This window comes from Entelurus aequoreus, linkage group LG06 (assembly GCF_033978785.1).
Source record: "Entelurus aequoreus isolate RoL-2023_Sb linkage group LG06, RoL_Eaeq_v1.1, whole genome shotgun sequence".
Taxonomy (NCBI): domain Eukaryota; kingdom Metazoa; phylum Chordata; class Actinopteri; order Syngnathiformes; family Syngnathidae; genus Entelurus; species Entelurus aequoreus.
In genome coordinates, this window is record NC_084736.1 from 46,400,427 (window position 1) to 46,424,950 (window position 24,524).

The window sequence follows — 24,524 nt, forward strand, 5'->3', positions numbered from 1 at the left end:
ACAGTCAAATACATATAAGGCAACAAGAGAAGTATCCCACACTTCTCTTTTGTAAAGTAAATTTGTACAGCCGATATGGGCATCTACATCAACAATATGATTTTCCTAAGAAGCTGGACAGGACAAAAAAAAAAAAACACTGCATAACAGTGCATGATAATGATTAAGACACCACGCCCATAGTGACACCCACAGCCTGGGTCTGCTCAATGTTCACGTGACCCATTACCTGCACAGCACATTTCAGGGAGAGAACAGGTACATCAAGTCTCTGTGAGTTATGTCTTGTATTACTTTGTAGTCAATATGTTGTTTTTTCATTATTTGTTGTTCCGTATTTAATATATTTGAACAATAATTTGGCTTCCTCCAGTTCTCCTTTTATTTGATGTAGATTTTGCAGTTGGCACTCCATGTGGTAATTTTGAGTGCAATTTGTATTTAGTTTTAGTCACACTGTGTTGGCTAAAATGTATTTTAGGTTAGTCATATAGTCATCGAAATTGCTTTGGTTTGAGGCAGTTCAATTTGACAACATTATAGTCAAATAAAATTACAGCGAAAGTAAAAAAAAATGTCAATAATAAATAAGTTCATTATTTTACACTAACCTTCAATTTATTATTTAACCTAAAATAAAAAAATAAAAAATGTAATATTTTGTCTGATGTTGAATAATATGTATAAATGATATGACAACTTATGTGAATGTGAGTATGAATGCTGTCTGTCTATCTGTGTTGGCACTGTAATGAGGTGGCGACTTGTCCCCACCTTCCACCCGAATGCAGCTGAGATAGGCTCCAGCACCCCCCGTGACCCCAAAAGGGGCAAGCGGTAGAAAATGGATGGATGGATGGATGTAAAACGTCATAAATCAACTCGGTATAGCACACTAGTCATCTATAGTATTATGCAACGCTGCTCTTTCTATTAGAATATCAAATTAATGACAATTATTGTGCAAACAGTCACACATTTCAATTGGCAGGACGACACACCTGCAGATGCTTATTCAAGTTAGTTGTGTGCTAGCGGTGATAACCAATGATCCCGCTAATTTTTAATCTGTCTGGGCAAGAACACACATTATTACAGAAGCAATTTCCATTACATTGATTATAATATAAATTATTTGGTCCACTTACAACCAAAATAACACAAATTCTGTTTTTCATGTAGTGGGTTGTGTATTAGGGTGTGTGTATTAGGGTGAGGGTGCTGTTCAGGTTTTGGTTGCCAGATAGGAAATATCAAATTATCATACTGATAGCTTAAATGTATCATTGTTTGAGAAGAAATATTGTAAATAATAAAGGACATTTCTCTGTGTAGTATAGCTTTTAATGTGGTTTTACACTTAAATAAACCAACAGCACTGTTGGAAAAAAGCATCCACTGGCAGAATAGTACCGCCCCAAAATGCACAATAACAGGTGCAGTGCAGGATGTGTCTCCTTTATGTTTGCTAATATTATCCTACATATGGTATTTTTGTCTCATAAATACAATGATTACTGCATTCATGGCAAATGCTGGTGGTAGTACAGTCAGGTCAAATTTTTGTCTTTATTATTTTTTATTTATTATTACTATTATTAGACTATGGATGTGTACAGGCATTTTTATGGGGGCCAGACACTCCCTAAAATATCCTTAAACGAATGAACCATTTTCATTTTTACAATTATCTTTTTGTTGCATGAAATTGAAAAAACACAAGGTTCAAAATATTACTGTAATTGATTTATCTAAATTAACGCCACCATTTGACATCCCTATGTGTGGCTTCATTTCGTTAGGCACGCCTCGTATTTTCCCTCGGGCTGCTGCTGTTGTGGCAAGTTGGAGCATACTTTGTGTGTGTGCGTGCGTGTGCGTGTTTGTGTGTGTCCGTCGTGTTTGGCAGATTAGCCGTTTAAAGTACTGACACAGTAGTGGTTTTACTTGTAGTTGTTTTTCTGCAGACACACCTGAATCTCCCGACCGTTCAACTGTCTTTTGAAAAACAGAATTGTCCCATATCGAGAACCTAAAGTACGCCATTCCTATGCTCCTCCAGGCTGTTGACTAAGTAGCACATAAGGCACTGCAAATAAAAAATTAAATATAACTTACTTAAATGGTACTTACACAAGCGCTAAGAAAACATAGTAAGTATGGGGATCTTGTACTGGTGCTTTGCAAAATTTGCGCCTGAATAAAAATGAAAACCAAAAACAATAAAATCGACTCTGTGTACTAAATACTAAACTATAAAACCATACACAAACAAAACATTAAATACAACGGCTTATCAAGTTCCAACAAACAACATTGCACTTCAATAGAAATTGAGCATCTAAAAGTGCAGTGTTTTTGTCTTTTTTTGTTTCCATCACTTTCCAATGAAATCATCCATGTTGATAGACTCATCTTGATCATTCGGTTTGAATCCGAAATATTCCCATTCACCCCCCCAATTTCTATTACAGTACCTTGTGGTACTTTTCACTAGGAACTAGCAAGGCTCTGTGGTAAACTAGCAGTTGAGTAAATAAATGAAAAAAATAAATAAAAATGGTGATCTTATTTAATTTGCTTTTTCTACTTTGCATGTTAATACTAAATCTCGAGTTGCTTTGGTTTTAAGTACAGCTGCTTTAAAATTGTCAGGTTAAAACCTATATAAAAATGTGAAAACAATTGAGATGATATGAACATTTGTATTGTGATCATTTTTTGTTGTATCGCCTGGCAATATGTAACAATGTGTGACAAAATATGACAAAAACAAAAGCAAGCAACAAATAAATTACCATGATTGTCCAATCAAATACACTGTCCTTGATTTTCCCTTAAATTTGTATCTGTCTCTTGTATCGGAAGTAGCTAAAAAGCAGCAATGTTCAATACAATTCCTATAAAATGCATTTATTAATAGAACAAGCAGGGGAATAAAATTAATTGTTGTATAAAAAATATGAGCCATTGTTATTATCATCCATAATGACCAAGGCTCACACTTTCCATACAGCCTCATCCTGCCCGTTGCCATGGTCAACTGGAAGATCATGTGCTTCTTTATGGTTGTGGTCATCACATCGGGTCTTTCAGTGCTGCAGTTCTGGGATGACTTCCAGAAGGGGTTCACCTACCGCAAGAAGGACAACGTAGGGACATCAGGACAAAACCACACTACAGCCAAAATGCCTACTGAAGGCCACGTAGATGCTAACCCTAAACTGTCCGATGGTAAAAACAAAGAGGTGCTTCCTTTGTGTCCCATGACCTCCCCTCTTATAGGTGAGTGTAAAAAACACATTGTGTGTAAGTTTTGGCGTTGATTTTTTGTGTATTCTTTAATTTTTGGTCTGGCCCAACTGCTACGAACTGGAAACATCCTATTGTTGCATTTAAGCTTTGTCTCTTTATTCCTCGTGTTTTATATTACCTTAAACTAGGAATTTAATTATATAAAAATGTCCTATCACAGTTATTGTGACCAAAATGATCACGGCTATCATAATTATCGCGGTATTGTGGAATATGTTCAAAAAGTATTTATACAAACACTAAAATCTTTTTACCAAGTTTTTTTAAAATAACTATAATGAGTAAACTGTTAGAAAGCCAACTATTTTGCATGATTTGTGTTTCTTATGTCTCACTGCTAGTGTTCTGGCGGACGTTGTGGCGCCCTACTCTGTTCAGGGGCACTTGAACGTACCATAAAAACACTTCTGTCTCGTATTCCTCCGAGTTGAGATCAATCCCTTTGTCTCAAGAGAGTACCGCTTGTAGGTTCATCGTTCACAATTAAATAGCTTAGCCGCTCAGACAGCAATGTGTTTAGATTTGGGTAAAATGGAGACAGACGTTAATGTCTTGTTTTAATGTTGGCATTTAAGCTAGCAAGCTAGTGCTAGTCAGTCCATGAGTTTATGAAAGTATAGTTAAAGGCCTACTGAAACCCACTACTACCGACCACGCAGTCTGATAGTTTATATATCAATGATGAAATCTTAACATTATAACACATGCCAATACGGCCGGGTTAACTTATAAAGTGACATTTTAAATTTGCCGCTAAACTTCCGGTTCGAAACGCCTCTGAGGATGACGTATGCGCGTGACGTAGACCGGCGAACACGGGTATGCCTTCCACATTGAAGCCAATACGAAAAAGCTCTGTTTTCATTTCATAATTCCACAGTATTCTGGACATCTGTGTTCGTGAATCTGTTTCAATCATGTTCATTGCATTATAGAGAAGGAAGCTGAGCAAGCAAAGAAGAAAGTTGTCGGTGCGAAATGGACGTATTTTTCGAACGTAGTCAGCCACAACAGTACACAGCCGGCGCTTCTTTGTTTACATTCCCGAAAGATACAGTCAAGATGGAAGAACTCGGATAACAGAGACTCTAACCAGGAGGACTTTTGACTTCGATACACAGACGCCTGTAGAGAACTGGGACAACACAGACTCTTACCAGGATTACTTTGATTTGGATGACAAAGACGCAGACGTGCTACTGTGAGTATGCAGCTTTGGCTTCTAAACATTTGATCGCTTGACCGCATGTACGTAACTTTTTAAAAATATATAAGCTTTATGAACCTTGGGTTAGGTGAACGGTCTTTTGGGCTGAGTGATTGTGTGTGTTGATCAGGTGTTTGAATTGTATTGGCGTGTTCTATGGAGCTAGGAGCTAGCATAGGAGCTAGGAGCTAGCATAACACGTACCGTACCGTACATGCGCGTCACGTACGTAACTTTTTAAAAATATATAAGCTTTATGAACATTGGGTTAGGTGAACGGTCTTTTGGGCTGAGTGATTGTGTGTGTTGATCAGGTGTTTGAATTGTATTGGCGTGTTCTATGGAGCTAGGAGCTAGCAGAGGAGCTAGGAGCTAGCATAACAAACACGCAGGTGTTATTATGCAGGATTAATTTGTGGCATATTAAATATAAGCCTGGTTGTGTTGTGGCTAATAGAGTATATATATGTCTTGTGTTTATTTACTGTTGTAGTCATTCCCAGCTGAATATCAGGTACCGTGAGTATGCAGCCTTGGCTGCTAAACATTTGATAACTTGACCGTATGTGCGCGTCACGTACGTAACTTTTTAAAAATATATAAGCTTTATGAACCTTAGGTTAGGTGAACGGTCTTTTGGGCTGAGTGATTGTGTGTGTTGATCAGGTGTTTGAATTGTATTGGCGTGTTCTATGGAGCTAGGAGCTAGCATAGGAGCTAGGAGCTAGCATAACAAACACGCAGGTGTTTTTATGCAGGATTAATTTGTGGCATGTTAAATATAAGCCTGGTTGTGTTGTGGCTAATAGAGTATATATATGTCTTGTGTTTATTTACTGTTGTAGTCATTCCCAGCTGAATATCAGGTCACCCCCGGCTCTCACAGCATCTTCCCTATCTGAATTGCTTCAACTCCCCACTAGTCCTTCACTTGCACTTTACTCATCCACAAATCTTTCATCCTCGCTCAAATTAATGGGGAAATTGTCGCTTTCTCGGTCCGAATCTCTCTCACTTCATGCGGCCATCATTGTAAACAATAGGGAACTTTGCGTATATGTTCAACTGACTACGTCACGCTACTTCCGGTAGGGGCAAGCCTTTTTTTTATCAGATACCAAAAGTTGCGATCTTTATCGTCGTTGTTCTATACTAAATCCTTTCAGCAAAAATATGGCAATATCGCGAAATGATCAAGTATGACACATAGAATAGATCTGCTATCCCCGTTTAAATAAAAAAAATTCATTTCAGTAGGCCTTTAATAATCATGGTTTTTGATCATTTTAATTTAAAACTTAAATGTTAACCGTCTGGAGTTTTACCACTGTTTTAATGAATACCATTTATCGTTACATCCCTACTTTAAAGTACTTTGTTTTTTATTATCAATGTATTATCTTAAGTTAAGTTTATTTATATAGAGCCAACTCACAACAGAAGTTATCTCAAGACATAGAGTTTTAAATACTATACTGTATATATTTACATTCATATTATGCAAGTGCATGCTGATCACACATTCTAGCTGTGTCCCACAAATTTGACAGATACATGCGAATGGAAGCACAACATCAACGCAAGGTAGCGCCCTCGCCAGCGAGCAATAAACTGCATTTCTTACAAACCCCGTTTCCATATGAGTTGGGAAATTGTGTTAGATGTAAATATAAACAGAATACAATGATTTGCAAATCCTTTTCAACCCATATTCAATTGAATGCACTACAAAGACAAGATATTTGATGTTCAAACTCATAAATTGTATTTTTTTTTGCAAATAATAATTAACTTAGAATTTCATGGCTGCAACACGTGCCAAAGTAGTTGGGAAAAGGCATGTTCACCACTGTGTTACATCACCTTTTCTTTTAACAACCCTCAATAAACGATTGGGAACTGAGGAAACTAATTGTTGAAGCTTTGAAAGTGGAATTCTTTCCCATTCTTGTTTTATGTAGAGCTTCAGTCGTTCAACAGTCCGGGGTCTCCGCTGTCGTATTTTACGCTTCATAATGCGGCACACATTTTCGATGGGAGACAGGTCTGGACTGCAGGCGGGCCAAGAAAGTACCCGCACTCTGTTTTTACGAAGCCACGCTGTTGTAACACGTGCTGAATGTGGCTTGGCATTGTCTTGCTGAAATAAGCAGGGGCGTCCATGAAAAAGACGGCGCTTAGATGGCAGCATATGTTGTTCCAAAACCTGTATGTACCTTTCAGCGTTAATGGTGCCTTCACAGATGTGTAAGTTACCCATGCCTTGGGCACTAATGCACCCCCATACCATCACAGATGCTGGCTTTTCAACTTTGCGTCGATAACAGTCTGGATGGTTCGCTTCCCCTTTGGTCCGGATGAAACGATGTCGAATATTTCCAAAAACAGTTTGAAATGTGGACTCGTCAGACCACAGAACACTTTTCCACTTTGCATGAGTCCATCTTAGATGATCTCGGGCCCAGAGAAGCCGGCTGTGTTTCTGGATGTTGTTGATAAATGGCTTTCGCTTTGCATAGTAGAGCTTTAACTTGCACTTACAGATGTAGCGACAAACTGTATTTAGTGACAGTGGTTTTCTGAAGTGTTCCTGAGCCCATGTGGTGATATCCTTTAGAGATTGATGTCGGTTTTTGATACAGTGCCGTCTGAGGGATCGAAGGTCAAGGTCATTCAATGTTGGTTTCCGGCCATGCCGCTTACGTGGAGTGATTTCTCCAGATTCTCTGAACATTTTGATGGTATTATGGACCGTAGATGTTGAAATCCCTAAATTTCTTGCAATTGCACTTTGAGAAACGTTCTTCTTAAACAGTTTGACTATTTGCTCACGCAGTTGTGGACAAAGGGGTGTACCTCACCCCATCCTTTCTTGTAAAAGACTGAGCATTTTTTGGGAAGCTGTTTTTATACCCAATCATGGCACCCACCTGTTCCCAATTAGCCTGCACAACTGTGGGATGTTCCAAATAAGTGTTCGATGAGCATTCCTCAACTTTATCAGTATTTGTTGCCACCTTTCCCAACTTCTTTGTCACGTGTTGCTGGCATCAAATTCTAAAGTTAATGATTATTTGCAAAAACATTTTTTTTTATCAGTTTGAACATCAATTATGTTGTCTTTGTAGCATATTCAAATGAATATGGGTTGAAAATGATTTGCAAATCATTGTATTCCGTTTATATTTACATCTAACACAATTTCCCAACTCATATGGAAACGGGGTTTGTACAAGAAAAGGATGAAGAACAGCTAAACATGCTACACTTCACACCATAGGAAGGTACAAAAAAACTTACCTAACTGCTAAGCTAAAGCTAAAGCTCTGTAATGTAAAACGGGTCGGGGGATCGATAGAAATATTGTCAGTAACAATACCAACCATAGTATACGGTTGATACAGTAATTACACTACCGTTCAAAAGTTTGGGGTCACATTGAAATGTCCTTATTTTTGAAGGAAAAGCACTGTACTTTTCAATGAAGATAACTTTAAACTAGTCTTAACTTTAAAGACATACACTCTATACATTGCTAATGTGGTAAATGACTATTCTAGCTGCAAATGTCTGGTTTTTAGTGCAATATCTACATAGGTGCATAGAGGCCCATTTCCAGCAACTATCACTCCAGTGTTCTAATGGTACAATGTGTTTGCTCATTGGCTCAGAAGGCTAATTGATGATTAGAAAACCCTTGTGCAATCATGTTCACACATCTGAAAACAGTTTAGCTCGTTACAGAAGCTACAAAACTGACCTTCCTTTGAGCAGATTGAGTTTCTGGAGCATCACATTTGTGGGGTCAATTAAACGCTCAAAATGGCCAGAAAAAGATAACTTTCATCTGAAACTCGACAGTCTATTCTTGTTCTTAGAAATGAAGGCTATTCCACAAAATTGTTTGGGTAACCCCAAACTTTTGAACGGTAGTGTATATTCCTACTTATACTGTCACAAAACAGTTTTGTCTTTTTTGTTGTTGATTACAAACTCACGAAATAGGAGCCAATGTAGTTTTTGCTTTTGTTGAGTTATTTTGCGCAATTTGCTTTATCATACATTTTACAGGTAAACAAAAAAGGAAAAATTAAATAATTAAAATATTAATTTATATTGTTACATTGTCATGCTGTGTTTTTGTAGGATTAGAGTTGTATTAAAAAAACAATCATTGAAAAATTAGTATTATTAAGTATGAACATTGATATACCGGTATGACCAATATTGTAACTATTTGGTATTGGATTGATACCTAAATTTGTAAAACCCCAACAAACCAATGTAAAGTATCCAAACAACATACGTAAGCATTAGTGCTTGTTACATGTGAAAAGAAGTGAAGATATACTGAACAAAAATACAAATGCAACACTTTTGGTTTTGTGCTTATTTTTCATGAGTTCAAAGATCCAATGTGTACACAAAAGACTTATTCCTCTCAAATATTATTCACAAATCCAGTGTTAGTTAAGGATGGTGTCTCTCCAGGGGGAAGGGGGCGGGTGGGTGTAAGGAACAGTGTAATTTGGCCTGTCGCCACCATCACGTCTCCATCTCATCGCTGCCTGGGTTGGTGAGACTGTGGTGAAGTAGGCCGGCTTCGTCGCGTGAAGAAGCCTACAAATTTTGGTTGTGTTTTCCGTTTGCTGAATGGCAATATACGATATATATCTCAGAATTTTATCCCTGCAAGCATGCAGATGAGATTCCCTGAGATGGTTTCTAATTATTTGGTTATGCAAACCTATTGTTGCAGCAGCTGTACAGGTGGCTGGTCTCAGACGATCATGGAGGTGCACCTGCTGGATGTGGAGGTCCTGGGCTGATGTAATTACCCGCGGTCTGCAGTTGTGAGGCCGGTTGGATGTTCTGCCAAATTCTCTTGAACGCCTTTGGGGACGGCTTATGGTAGAGCAATGAACATTCACTTAACTTGCAACAGCTCTAGTGGACATTCCTGCAGTCAGCATGCCAACTGCTCCCTGCATTGTGCTGTGTGATAAAACTGCACATTTCAGAGTGGACTTTTATTGTGGACAGCCCAAGGCACACCTGTGCAATAATCATGCTGTCTAATCAGCATCTTGATATGCCACACCTGTGAGGTGGGATGGATTATCTTGGCAAAGAAGAAATGCTCACTAACACAGATTTAGACGGATGTGTGAACTATATTTGAGAGGAATAGGTCTTTTGTGTATACAGTCTGGTAAAAGTTTGAGATCTTTGAGTTCAACTCATGAAAAATGGGAGCAAAAACAAAAGTGTTGCATTTATATTTTTTTCCAGTGTAGAAACATGTTACATCAGAAACTGACCAGCTATTAACAGTAAATTCACAAGTAGATTAATAATAGTTTTGAGAAAATAATAGAACTCGAAATGATATGATAATTCACCGCATACGTCAGCAGCCAAATTAGGAGCCTTTGTTATCTGTTTTAAAATGTTCTGTTATCATTCATATGCCAAATAATATAATCCATGTATTCCACGGATTCCAGGTCACATCCACACAGAATCTCTGATGATTAATTGATTATTATTATTATATATATTGATTAAAAATTATTTTTGCATTTGATTGTCGATTAACCACACCCTAAAACACTGGAGGCAAAATGAAGCGTGCACCACTTGGCTACAACCAGCAGAGGCACTGTTGATTCAACTAGTTTGCCTTCTAAAGAAGGACAACATGTTGAGCTATAGTACATCTATGCCCAACAGCTCGTAGGACAGTGTTTCTATACTTCAGTAGACGGCATGTACAGCTTAGAAACAGGAGTTCAGAACATTGAGAGACAGAGAGGGAGAAATGCTATGTAGAAAAGCAACAACAAGTCAATGGATCATTAATTTTTCCTATCGTCAACTAAATGCACTTCCTTGTTTGCTTCTGTTTATTCAAGTGTTTACTTCTGTTTGTCTGTATTTACCTCTGCCAGGAAGTTATGTATTTGCCGGTGTCAGTCAGTTAGTTACTGTAGTTAGTTAGCAACATCACTCAAAAAGCTATAATGTCTGTGGATTTTGATGGTTTTGTTTAGAAAATGTCAGGAATAAGGAAAAAGGGATTACAAACCCCGTTTCCATATGAGTTTGGAAATTATGTTAGATGTAAATATAAACGGAATACAATGATTTGCAAATCATTTTCAACCCATATTCAGTTGAATATGCTACAAAGACAACATATTTGATGTTCAAACTGATAAAAAATTTTTGTTTTGCAAATAATCATTAACTTTAAAATTTGATGCCAGCAGCACTTGACAAAAAAGTTGGGAAAGGTGGAAATAAATACTGATAAAGTTGAGGAATGCTCATCAAACACTTATTTGGAACATCCCACAGGTGTGCAGGCAAATTGGGAACAGGTGGGTGCCATGATTGGGTATAAAAGTAGATTCCATGAAATGCTCAGTCATTCACAAACAAGAATGGGGCGAGGGTCACCACTTTGTCGACAAATGCGCGAGCAAATTGTTGAACAGTTTAAGAAAAACCTTTCTCAACCAGCTATTGCAAGGAATTGAGGGATTTCACCATCTACGGTCCGTAATATCATCAAAGGGTTCAGAGAATCTGGAGAAATCACTGCACGTAAGCAGCTAAGCCCGTGACCTTCGATCCCTCAGGCTGTACTGCATCAACAAGCGACATCAGTGTGTAAAGGATATCACCACATGGGCTCAGGAACACTTCCGAAACCCACTGTCAGTAACTACAGTTGGTCGCTACATCTGTAAGTGCAAGTTAAAACTCTCCTATGCAAGGCGAAAACCGTTTATCAACAACACCCAGAAACGCCGTCGGCTTCGCTGGGCCTGAGCTCATCTAAGATGGACTGATACAAAGTGGAAAAGTGTTCTGTGGTCTGACGAATCCACAATTCAAATTGTTTTTGGAAACTGTGGACGTCGTGTCCTTCGGACCAAAGAGGAAAAGAACCATCCGGATTGTTATAGGCGCAAAGTTGAAAAGCCAGCATCTGAGATGGTATGGGGGTGTATTAGTGCCCAAGACATGGGTAACTTACACATCTGTGAAGGCGCCATTAATGCTGAAAGGTACATACAGGTTTTGGAGCAACATATGTTGCCATCCAAGCAACGTTACCATGGACGCCCCTGCTTATTTCAGCAAGACAATGCCAAGCCACGTGTTACATCAACGTGGCTTCATAGTATAAGAGTGCGGGTACTAGACTGGCCTGCCTGTAGTCCAGACCTGTCTCCCATTGAAAATGTGTGGCGCATTATGAAGTCTAGAATACCACAACGGAGACCCCCGGACTGTTGAACAACTTAAGCTGTACATCAAGCAAGAATGGGATAGAATTCCACCTGAGAAGCTTAAAAAATGTGTCTCCTCAGTTCCCAAACGTTTACTGAGTGTTGTTAAAAGGAAAGGCCATGTAACACAGTGGTGAACATGCCCTTTCCCAACTACTTTTGCATGTGTTGCAGCCATGAAATTCTAAGTTAATTATTATTTGCAAAAGAAAAATAAAGTTTATGAGTTTGAACATCAAATATCTTGTCTTTGTAGTGCATTCAATTGAATATGACTTGAAAAGGATTTGCAAATCATTGTATTCCGTTTATATTTACATCTAACACAATTTCCCAACTCATATGGAAACGGGGTTTGTATATTTGGGGGGTGATAGGGATAATTTCTACTGTTATCTTACTGAATTTTTCTGTATGATTGACTGACCAAAGGGTTCACTCTGTTTATTATATTCATGTTGTTCAATTGCTCACAGGCGGGGCGATCAACGTGAGCTTCCCGTCAGAACTCACCCTCGACCAAGTGGAGCAGAAATACCCACATGTGGAACTCGGTGGACGTTACCGCCCGCATGACTGCCAGGCGAGGCACCGCACGGCCATCATCATCCCACACAGGGACCGCGAGCACCACCTAAAGATCTTGCTTTACTACCTGCATCCTTTCCTGCAGCGGCAGCAGCTTGAGTACAGCATCTATGTCATTCACCAGGTCTGACGCGTACATATACTGTAGGGTTATACTGTATAAGGTACCGCGTTACTAATCAATTGGAAACGGTACGATTCCAAAAAAAACGGTACCATTTATGCTGCTGTGCGGCGGTGACTACATAGCCGAGACGATTGATGTTGAGGGCATACAAGCAATAACATCGTGGAGACGAAAAATGGCAAAAACTAAATTTCTACTGGGTAATAAAGAGGGTGCGTGAAGTGCAATATGAAGGTATTTCTTCAAAACTAACAATAACGGTGACGTTTTAAACAGGGAGGCGCTGCGCTGCAAGTGTGGCTTTAAAACATGCCTCGCCAAATGTGGCGATTAGTATTACCACCTTTGTGTCAAATGTAGGTAAACGTTTAAATAATAAGCAGTCAGATCTGCACAAGGAGTCATAAAGAATGACATGTAATAATGTAGTTGTTACACCTGTCTTGCTGTTCGTCTCCCATGCAGAACGTAGTCGAGGAGCGCAGGGCAGATGTTTCCTTCCAGGGCCAATGTTTTCGTCGGGGGGTAACACCCTTCACTTTAACCGGCAATGGGTCTGCGAAGCTATGCTTTCGGGTCAGACTGACGAGGCCGCCGAGTCGTGACAATCGCTTTATTATTACTTCTGCAAGACACAACCTGACACGTTCATCACTCTACTGCGCAGTGCACACACTCCTTCTCTCTCTCTTTGCTCGCCCACTCACTCACCGACGTCACCCAGCCAACACGTTGACATTCTCGCAAACACACATACTGTACGCTACTCCCATAAGTTAACCAGCTCTCCTGCTGCGCACATGTAGATACGTAGATGCGCACACAGCTGGTTGGCTAAATATTAGCACAGCTGATACTGCCTAATTAGCGTCAACTAATGTGAAGTAAAATGCCAAAATTTTGTAACAAATTTGTACTATTTGTGTTTTTTGTTTTACCTGCTACATAGCTTATCTGTGTACTTTTATCCATAGTTTTGTTTTTAGTGTTTACTAATAATTTAATTTTTCTTAAAGCACAGATCAGGATAGGCAACCAAAAATTATGAAGTATTTAAAATAATGTCAATAAAGCTTTTTATTCTATTCTAACCTAATCCTTGATTATGGCAGACTATACGTAATACGGAAAATTGTGAATTGTTCTTTGAGTGCAACAAGAAAAGCCAATTGGGTTGAATGCCTTTTAATCTGTATTTTAACCGTCTATAATTGTTATTTGAGTGCAATAGGAAACATATGTTTAATGTATTGTAAGATTTTCTGTTAAAATAAAGCCAATGTAAACACTTGTCGTAGTTCCCGTAATACCGGTACCAAATTATTGAAATCGGGACACCCCTAATATACTGTTGTTTTTTATATGTATCTTTATCTTGTCTTTGTACATATGCATAAAAAAAACAAAAGCAATATGAAGTCAGAATATCGCTATATGCGGAATGTTATTATTACCGTATTGTTGGTCCTAGCGTTACAGGTTAGAGTTTTGTTCCTAGACTGTAATGTAAGAATTTTACCTAAGTCATAACTCAATTAAATCACTCACAATGTACACAGAATTCATGAAGGACATAAAAGACACAAAACACAATCATTAAATGAACCATTAGTAAAAATAAAGCCAAAGCACAACCAAACATAACCCTAAAGGGTACCTATGATGATTTTAATTAACATTCCAAAACATTTCGTTGTTGTCAAGATAATATATATTGGATATGTTTTGGTTAAAATTTTACATACATTTTACTCCACAGTCACGTTTATAACCGTTTTTTTTTTGAGTCTGTCTGCAAAATGATCGTTTCTGTAGGCGTTCCTAGATTGGAAATAAAGCCACGACCAACTTTCTTAAAAAATATCATAATATACCTTTTAAAAATGTACACTGTTTAAATATATACCTGGAAGTCATCACTGCTATGTTTTTCTGGAATACGGACGAGATTAAACTTCAAGAAAATTGTACAGATTCACCCGGTCACAACATCAGTTATACCTGCACATTCTCCGATTGATTTAGACTGCATAATTGAAGTTGCTAGAAATTATGTGCCTCCATACTTTTGGACTTCTGTTCCTTGCGAACAGAACATTTCATCACGTTCAGCAATTTTTTTATGCTATCTGGTTTGAATATTTCCGACTAAACCTTGAAAATATACTCACATCTGCGCTACTAAAGGTAAAAAACTGTCGATATATTTAATGTTTGCCTTCTATCTGAGATGTTGGCTGCCTGTAGGTGACATGGTTGCAACCCAGCAATACACTATGGAGGCCGTTACCTGACAAGTAAGCTGAAAAATATAGATTTAAAAAAATGCATTCTTGAAAACTTTGACTGGAGTCATAATGGTAATAAGAACTGCGATTCAGACATGAATCGATTTTTCCTCTTGATTCCTGTGCTAAACCCTATCCCTCAGTTGGAACCTCACTTATTAATGTTGCACACGTTCAAACGTGGTTCTGTAAAACGTTGGTTCTGTTGTATGGATCGCACTGGGGAAGCGTTTCTATATTGCCCATAAAGGTGATGCAAACTGTAGTTGTCTGCTGCATGTTCCTCAACAAAGCAAAATGCCATTTGTTGGAGCATAATGACACAGATGGGGAGAAAAATGGCTGTCTCCATGGCACATTATTTAAATAAGGCAGTGCGCACCATTTCTGCAATTTTTATCAATTGTACACGCAGTCTTACTAGATCACCCGCAACACATCCAATAATAGTACCTGCACTATTTGTATTTTACACACTCTATTTAGCACTTGTTATTTGGGATCTTAGTAGATCAGGCCTGTGTATTATTATGGTTGTAGTTTTCAGTAATGTACCACTGTAGAATTAAATGCAAAATATCATAGTTGTTTTCTCCAACGTACTGTTCCTAATGCAGGCTGGGAACTACACATTTAACAAGGCCAGGCTGATGAACGCCGGCGTCCGGGAGGCCATGCAAGAGGAGAAATGGGAGTGTCTCTTTTTCCACGACGTGGACCTGATTCCAGAGGATGACCGCAACAACTATGTGTGCGAATCAAACCCCAAACACGCCGCCATCGCCATCAACAAGTTTGGCTACAGGTGTGTTGTTACGTAACCCAAGTACATTGTTGACTGGGTAATATCTGTTTAACTGTGTTGCTCCTCAAGGCTTCCATACCGGAGGTACTTTGGAGGAGTGACTGCTTTCACGCCTCTCCAATACAGCAAAATTAACGGTTTTCCCAACAACTACTGGGGCTGGGGTTGCGAGGACGATGACATTGGGCTCAGGTGAGACGTTTGACAAAGACAACTTAGAGGCCTACTGAAATTAATTTTTTAAATTTAAACGGGGATAGCAGATCCATTCTATGTGTCATACTTGATCATTTCGCGATATTGCCATATTTTTGCTGAAAGGATTTAGTAGAGAACATCGACGATAAAGTTTGCAACTTTTGGTCGCTGATAAAAAAAGCCTTGCCTTTACCGGAAGTAGCGTGACGTCGCAGGTTGAAGGGCTCCTCACATTTCCCCATTGTTTACACCAGCAGCGAGAGCGATTCAGACCGAGAAAGCGACGATTACCCCATTCATTTGAGCGAAGATGAAAGATTCGTGGATGAGGAACGTGAGAGTGAAGGACTAGAGTGCAGTGCAGGACGTATCTTTTTTCGCTCTGACCGTAACTTAGGTACAAGGGTTCATTGGATTCCACACTTTCTCCTTTTTCTATTGTGGATCACGGATTTGTATTTTAAACCACCTCGGATACTATATCCTCTTGAAAATGAGAGTCGAAAACGCGAAATGGACATTCACAGTGACTTTTATCTCCACGACAATACATTGGTGAAGCACTTTAGCTACGGAGCTAACGTGATAGCATCGTGCTTAAATGCAATTAGAAACAAAAGAAATAAGCCCCTGACTGGAAGGATAGACAGAAGATCAACAATACTACTATCAGGAGACACCAAACCAAACACTGGACCTGTGACTACACGGTTAATGCTGTGCCGCCTGTCGAAGCCTAGCAATGCTGTTGCTAACGATGCCATTGAAGCTAACTTAGCTACGGGACCTCGTCAGAGCTATGATAAAAAACATTAGCGCTCCACCTACGCCAGCCCTCATCTGTTCATCAACACCCGTGCTCACCTGCGTTCCAGCGATCGACGGCGCGACGAAGGACTTCACCTGATCATCGATGCGGTCGGCGGCTAGCGTCGGATAGCGCGTCTGCTATCCATCTCAAAGTCCTCCTGGTTGTGTTGCTGCAGCCAGCCGCTAATACACCGATCCCACCTACAGCTTTCTTCTTTGCAGTCTCCTTTGTTCATTAAACAAATTGCAAAAGATTCACCAACACAGATGTCCAGAATACTGTGGAATTTTGCGATGAAAACAGAGCTGTTTGTATTGTGATACAATGTGTCCGAATACTTCCGTTTCAACCATTGACGTCACGCGCAAACGTCATCATACATAGACGTTTTCAACCGGAAGTTCCCCGGGAAATTTAAAATTGCACTTTATAAGTTGACCCGGCCGTATTGGCATGTGTTGCAATGTTAAGATTTCATCATTGATATATAAACTATCAGACTGCGTGGTCGGTAGTAGTGGGTTTCAGTAGGCCTTTAGACTCTGACAAACTGTCAAACCACACTCCTCGTAAGATTTCCATTTTTGCCTTGACACTTCTGACTCTTGTCTTCTCAGGGTCTCTTTGGCGGGAATGCGCGTAATACGTCCGTCCATGGAGGTGGGACGCTACAAAATGATTAGACATGGTCGGGACAAAGGCAACACTGCCAACCGGCTGAGGTAGACTGTTTGGTTTCTTTGATAGAGATTAGGGATATCCTGATATAACTTTTTTACTTCCAATACGATACTAATATTAGACCCTTGAGTATTGGCTAACACTGATATAAATCCTAAACAAGGCTTGATTAAGTGAAATTAGTAACAACGTTAGATATAAAAAACACTAAACTTATGACAGTCCTATGCTGTCGTGAACATAAAGTGGTGTGGTAATAATTCAGTTTCGCTCATGACCCAGTAAATTGAATGATGCGGACACATTTGTTACTGGATAATTACTAATACGTTTCTGCTTTTGTACAGTATTTTGTATGTGGAAGTAATATGCAACTATAATTATTTGATACTTGTTGAGATCAACACATGTGGTGTTTAAAACTGCAATATTATTCAATTAAGAATGTTTAGCTTGTGTGTTATTTTGTGCTTAGCTGTTGTGTAGCTGCTTGCTTAGTAGCCTATAGCCTACCATATTCATCTTTTGTAAATGACTTGCATAAAATACAAGAAAAGACCAGCCTTTTGTGCTAATTGGAGGACATTTTGACGCTAACTGAATGTCCAGCTTTGCACAAGTAAACAGTCTGCAGGACTGCTTGTGTCAGTCCTGCTTATAGCGGAGATTTGCGATGCAAATAGATATATTGTAATAGTTGTTTTTTGCTGATATCGGACCGATATCCAATATCCAATATCAATATCGGATGATGACCCCCCCTGTTTAAGTACACTATGTGGACAAACGCATTTGAAAGTGTACTATGTTATACTTACAAGAGGTGATACGGCTCACACTGAAAGTGTGTGTGCCAAACAAAAGTTAAAAATACAAAATAAGAGTCCAAAATAGGAAACCCAAATTCCTGTCATGTTGTTAATGACAAGGTATCGGACAAAAATGTATGTAATGAGCTTCAGTTTGGTTCAACCCATCGGAACAAGCGTCTTTAGAATCAAAACAAAACAGTTGTAATGTTTTTATTATACTTAATATGGTGAAATGACATTTCAATTTAAACAATGCAGTGTAAGGATTAGAATAGAATAATTATTTTTGTATATATTCAATTCATATCATATGTGCATATATATATATCTATCTATCTATCTATCTATCTATCTATCTATCTATCTATCTATCTATCTATCTATCTATCTATCTATCTATCTATATATATATATATATATATATATATATATATATATATACTGTATATATGGGAATGAAACAACAAGGATTCAGATTTCCCTTGCCCGGACGCGGGTCACCGGGGCCCCCCTCTGGAGCCAGGCCCGGAGTTGGGGCACGATGGCGAGCGCCTGGTGGCCGGGCCTGTCCCCATGGGGCCCGGCCGGGCACAGCCCGAAGAGGCAACGTGGGTCCCCCCTCCAATGGGCTCACCACTCATGGGAGGGGCCATAGAGGTCGGGTGCATTGTGAGCTGGGCGGCAGCCAAATGCAGGGCACTTGGCGGTCCGATCCTCGGCTACATAAGCTAGCTCTTGGGACGTGGAACGTCACCTCGCTGGGGGGGAAGGAGCCTGAGCTTGTGCACGAGGTAGAGAAGTTCCGGCTGGATGTAGTCGGACTCACCTCGACGCACAACAAGGGCTCTGGAACCAGTTCTCTCGAGAGGGGCTGGACTCTCTTCCACTCTGGCGTTGAAAGCAGTGAGAGGCGACGAGCTGGGGTAGCAATTCTTGTTGCCCCCCAGCTCAAAGCCTGCACGTTGGAGTTCAACCCGGTGGACGAAAGGGTAGCTTCCCTCCGCCTTCGGGTGGGGGGACGGGTCCTGACTGTTGTTTGTGCTTACGCACCAAACAGCAGTTCAGAGTACCCACCCTTTTTGGATACACTCGAGGGAGTACTGGAAAGTGCTCCCCCGGGTGATTCCCTTGTCCTACTGGGGGACTTCAACGCTCATGTTGGCAACGACAGTGAAACCTGGAGAGGCGTGATTGGGAAGAATGGCCGCCCGGATCTGAACCCGAGTGGTGTTTTGTTATTGGTCTTTTGTGCTCGTCACAGATTGTCCATAACAAACACCATGTTCAAGCATAAGGGTGTCCATATGTGCACTTGGCACCAGGACACCCTAGGCCGCAGTTCCATGATCAACTTTGTAGTTGCGTCATCGGATTTACGGCCTTATGTTTTGGACACTCGGGTGAAGACAGGGGCGGAGTTTTCTACCGACCACCACCTGGTGGTGGGTTGGCTGCGATGGTGGGGGAGGATGCCGGACAGACCTGGCAGGCCCAAACGCATTGTGAGGGTCTGCTGGGAACGTCTGGCAGAGTCTCCTGTCAGAGAGAGTTTCAATTCCCACCTCCGGAAGAACTTTGAACATGTCACGAGGGAGGTGCTGGACATTGAGTCCGAGTGGACCAGGTTCCGCACCTCTTATTGTCGAGGCGGCTGATTGGAGCTGTGGCTGCAAGGTGGTTGGTGCCTGTCGTGGCGGTAATCCTAGAACCCGTTGGTGGACACCGGCGGTGAGGGATGCCGTCAAACTGAAGAAGGAGTCCTATCGGGTTCTTTTGGCTCATAGGACTCCGGAGGCAGCGGACAGGTACCGACAGGCCAAGCGGTGTGCGGCTTCAGCGGTCGCGGAGGCAAAAACTTGGACATGGGAGGAGTTCGGCGAGGCCATGGAAAACGACTTCCGGACGGCTTCGAAGCGATTCTGGACCACCATCCGCCGCCTCAGGAAGGGGAAGCAGTGCACTGTCAACACAGTGTATGATGAGGATGGTGTTCTGCTGACCTCGACTGCGGATGTTGTGGATCGGTGGAGGGAATGCTTCGAAGACCTCCTCAATCCCACCGACACGTCTTCCTATGAGGAAGCAGTGCCTGGGGAATCTGTAGTGGGCTCTCCTATTTCTGGGGCTGAGGTTGCTGAGGTAGTTAAAAAGCTCCTCGGTGGCAAGGCCCCGGGGGTGGATGAGATCTGGCCGGAGTTCCTTAAGGCTCTGGATGTTGTGGGGCTGTCTTGGTTGACAAGACTCTGCAGCATCGCATGGACATCGGGGGCGGTACCTCTGGATTGGCAGACCGGGGGGGTGGTTCCTCTCTTTAAGAAGGGGAACCGGAGGGTGTGTTCCAACTATCGTGGGATCACACTCCTCAGCCTTCCCGGTAAGGTCTATTCAGGTGTACTGGAGAGGAGGCTACGCCGGATAGTCGAACCTCAGATTCAGGAGGAACAGTGTGGTTTTCGTCCTGGTCGTGGAACTGTGGACCAGCTCTATACTCTCGGCAGGGTCCTTGAGGGTGCATGGGAGTTTGCCCAACCAGTCTACATGTGCTTTGTGGACTTGGAGAAGGCATTCGACCGTGTCCCTCGGGAGGTCCTGTGGGGAGTGCTCAGAGAGTATGGGGTATCGGACTGTCTGATTGTGGCTGTCCGCTCCCTGTACGATCAGTGTCAGAGCTTGGTCCGCATTGCCGGCAGTAAGTCGGACACGTTTCCAGTGAGGGTTGGACTCCGCCAAGGCTGCCCTTTGTCACCGATTCTGTTCATAACTTTTATGGACAGAATTTCTAGGCGCAGTCAAGGCGTTGAGGGGATCCGGTTTGGTGGCTGCAGGATTAGGTCTCAGCTTTTTGCAGATGATGTGGTCCTGATGGCTTCATCTGGCCAGGATCTACAGCTCTCACTGGATCGGTTTTCAGCCGAGTGTGAAGCGACTGGAATGAGAATCAGCACCTCCAAGTCCGAGTCCATGGTTCTCGCCCGGAAAAGGGTGGAATGCCATCTCCGGGTTGGGGAGGAGACCCTGCCCCAAGTGGAGGAGTTCAAGTACCTAGGAGTCTTGTTCACGAGTGAGGGAAAAGTGGATCGTGAGATCGACAGGCGGATCGGTGCGGCATCTTCAGTAATGCGGACGCTGTATCGATCCGTTGTGGTGAAGAAGGAGCTGAGCCGGAAGGCAAAGCTCTCAATTTACCGGTCGATCTACGTTCCCATCCTCACCTATGGTCATGAGCTTTGGGTTATGACCGAAAGGACAAGATCACGGGTACAGGCGGCCGAAATGAGTTTCCTCCGCCGGGTGTCGGGGCTCTCCCTTAGAGATAGGGTGAGAAGCTCTGCCATCCGGGGGGAGCTCAAAGTAAAGCCACTGCTCCTCCACATCGAGAGGAGCCAGATGAGGTGGTTCGGGCATCTGGTCAGGATGCCACCCGAACGCCTCCCTCGGGAGGTGTTTAGGGCACGTCCAACCGGTAGGAGGCCACGGGGAAGACCCAGGACACGTTGGGAAGATTGTGTCTCCCGGCTGGCCTGGGAACGCCTCGGGATCCCCCGGGAGGAGCTGGACGAAGTGGCTGGGGAGAGGAAAGTCTGGGCTTCCCTGCTTAGGCTGCTGCCCCCGCGACCCGACCTCGGATAAGCGGAAGAAGATGGATGGATGGATGGATATATATATATATATATATATATATATATATATATATATATATATATATATATATATATATATATATATATATATATATACACTACCGTTCAAAAGTTTGGGGTCACATTGAAATGTCCTTATTTTTTAAGGAAAAGCACTGTACTTTTCAATGAAGATAACTTTAAACTAGTCTTAACCTAAAGAAATACACTCTATACATTGCTAATGTGGTAAATGACTATTCTAGCCGCAAATGTCTGGTTTTTGGTGCAATGTCTACATAGGTGTATAGAGGCCCATTTCTAGCAACTATCACTCCAGTGTTCTAATGGTACAATCACAATGGATCACAAATCACTCCACATTCTTTACTGTTCATTAGTTTTACCATATTTAACCTACTGTGTGGAAGTCTGGGGGAATAATTATAAAAGCTCATTAAATTCAATAACTATACTTCAGAAAAGAGCTGTACGCATCATCAACAAGGTTGGATATCTGGACCATACTCACTCACTATTCTTACAGTCAAAAATATTTAAATTTAATGATATTATTTTGTATCAAACTGCACAAATAATGTATAAAGCCAAAATAAATAAACTCCCAGGAAGCATTCAAAAATTGTTCAGCACACGATAGGGCGGTTATAATTTAAGGGGGAATTTAAATTTCAAAATGCTTAGTTATAGAACGACCATTAAAAGTTTTTGTATTTCAATTTGTGGAGTGAAATTATGGAATGGTTTGAATGATGAGTTAAAGCAATGTCCAAACATAAACCAGTTTAAAAAGAAGTATAAGTACATGGTATTCCAGAGGTACAGAGATGAAGAAGGGCTTTGATATTGGGTTGTTTGTGTTACAGAAGAGTGTGGGGCTGCCCATTGAGGCAGTGGTGTTGTTGTGGTGGCATGATACCATTTCCATGATCACTAGGGGTAATGATGTGGCTATGTATGTGTGTGGTGTGCATATGTATGTATATATCTATGATGTATGTACAGTATATACAAGTTCATTAAGTTTGTACATTGAGTGAATAGGTAGTTCTAGTTCAGAGTAATTTATGATTTAAAGAAAAGGGGTGGGATTAAATAAGTGTAAACTTCTTCTCACTCCTTTTCAAATATGTAAAAAAAAAAGGAAAAAAAGAAAAAGAAAGTCCAATGCTCATTTGTTTTTTTTTTTTAGTCTCCATTGTTTTCATTTTGTTATAATGGCTGTTAAGGCTATAGCACTGTATTGGATCAGGCTTGCTCTTGTTTTTATGCATATTTGAAATAAAAATATATCAATCAACCAATCAATCAATCAATCAATGTATTTGCTCATTGGCTCAGAAGGCTAATTGATGATTAGAAACCCCTTGTGCAATCATGTTCACACATCTGAAAACAGTTTAGCTCGTTACAGAAGCTACAAAACTGACCTTCCTTTGAGCAGATTGAGTTTCTGAAGGATCACATTTGTGGGGTCAATTAAACGCTCAAATGGCCAGAAAAAGATAACTTTCAGCTGAAACTCGACAGTCTATTCTTGTTCTTAGAAATGAAGGCTATTCCACAAAATTGTTTGGGTGACCCCAAACTTTTGAACGGTAGTATATATATATATATATATATATATATATATATATATATATATATATATATATATATATATATATATATATATATGTGTGTGTATATATATGTTTATATATTTGTATATATGTGTATATATATGTGAACATCATGCCTACCGTCAAGCATGGTGGTAGTAGTATTTAGCTCTGGGCCTGTTTTGCTGCCAATAGAACTGGTGCTTTACATAGAGTAAATGGAACAATGAAAAAAGAGGATTACCTCCAAATTCTTCAGGACAACCTAAAATCATCAGCCAGGAGATTGGGTCTTGGGCGCAGTTGGGTGTTCCAACAGGACAATGACCCCAAACACACGTCAAAAGTGGTAAAGGAATGGCTAAATCAGGCTAGAATTAAGGTTTTAGAATGGCCTTCCCAAAGTCCTGACTTAAACGTGTGGATAATGCTGAAGGAACAAGTCCATGTCAGAAAACGAACAAATTTAGCTGAACTGCACCAATTTTGTCAAGAGGAGTGGTCAAAAATTCAACCAGAAGCTTGCCAGAAGCTTGTGGATGGCTTCCAAAAGTACCTTATTGCAGTGAAACTTGCCAAGGGACATGTAACCAAATATTAACATTGCTGTATGTATACTTTTGACCCAGCAGATTTGGTCACATTTTCAGTAGACCCATAATAAATTCATTAAAAAAAAAAACGTCATGAATGTTTTTTGTGACAAACAGTATGTGCTCCAATCACTCTATCACAAAAAAATACGATTTGTCGTAGTCAGGTCAGGTTGTAGTAGTTGTAGTAGATATTGGAAGTATTCAATATGGGAAACTCAAGACAGCCATGACATTATGTTCTTTAAAGGTGTATGTCAATTTTTGACCACGACTGTATATATACATTCTGACATTGGGGTTTGTTTTTCTACCCTGTGCCTCATAAAGATACAGATATCTGGCAGAGACACCTGTGGCGTGGAAGAAGGACGGGATGAACACAACAGAGTATGAGGTTCTCTCCCGGAAGCGCCTTCCCCTCTACACCAACATCACAGTCAATGTCGGCACAGAGGCCGGCCTGCATCTGCCGCCTTAGTAGACGCCACCACCGGACTCTCAAGTCACAGAGGCCAGCCGTGTTACCAAACCTGTGAAATCATAAAAGAAGCTA

The 24,524-nt window shown here is 40.8% G+C and overlaps 1 protein-coding gene across 1 annotated transcript; it reads left to right on the forward strand.

Moving 5' to 3' along the window:
* Window positions 1–256: 256 nt before the first annotated feature.
* LOC133651574 (beta-1,4-galactosyltransferase 3-like) lies at window positions 257–24,524 on the forward strand. Its single transcript, XM_062049554.1, has 7 exons — window positions 257–273; window positions 3,017–3,285; window positions 12,300–12,535; window positions 15,444–15,631; window positions 15,701–15,823; window positions 17,258–17,362; window positions 24,299–24,524. Exons 2-7 carry the CDS (start codon window positions 3,036–3,038, stop codon window positions 24,447–24,449), a joined length of 1,053 nt encoding a protein of 350 aa, XP_061905538.1. The 5' UTR covers window positions 257–273; window positions 3,017–3,035; the 3' UTR covers window positions 24,450–24,524.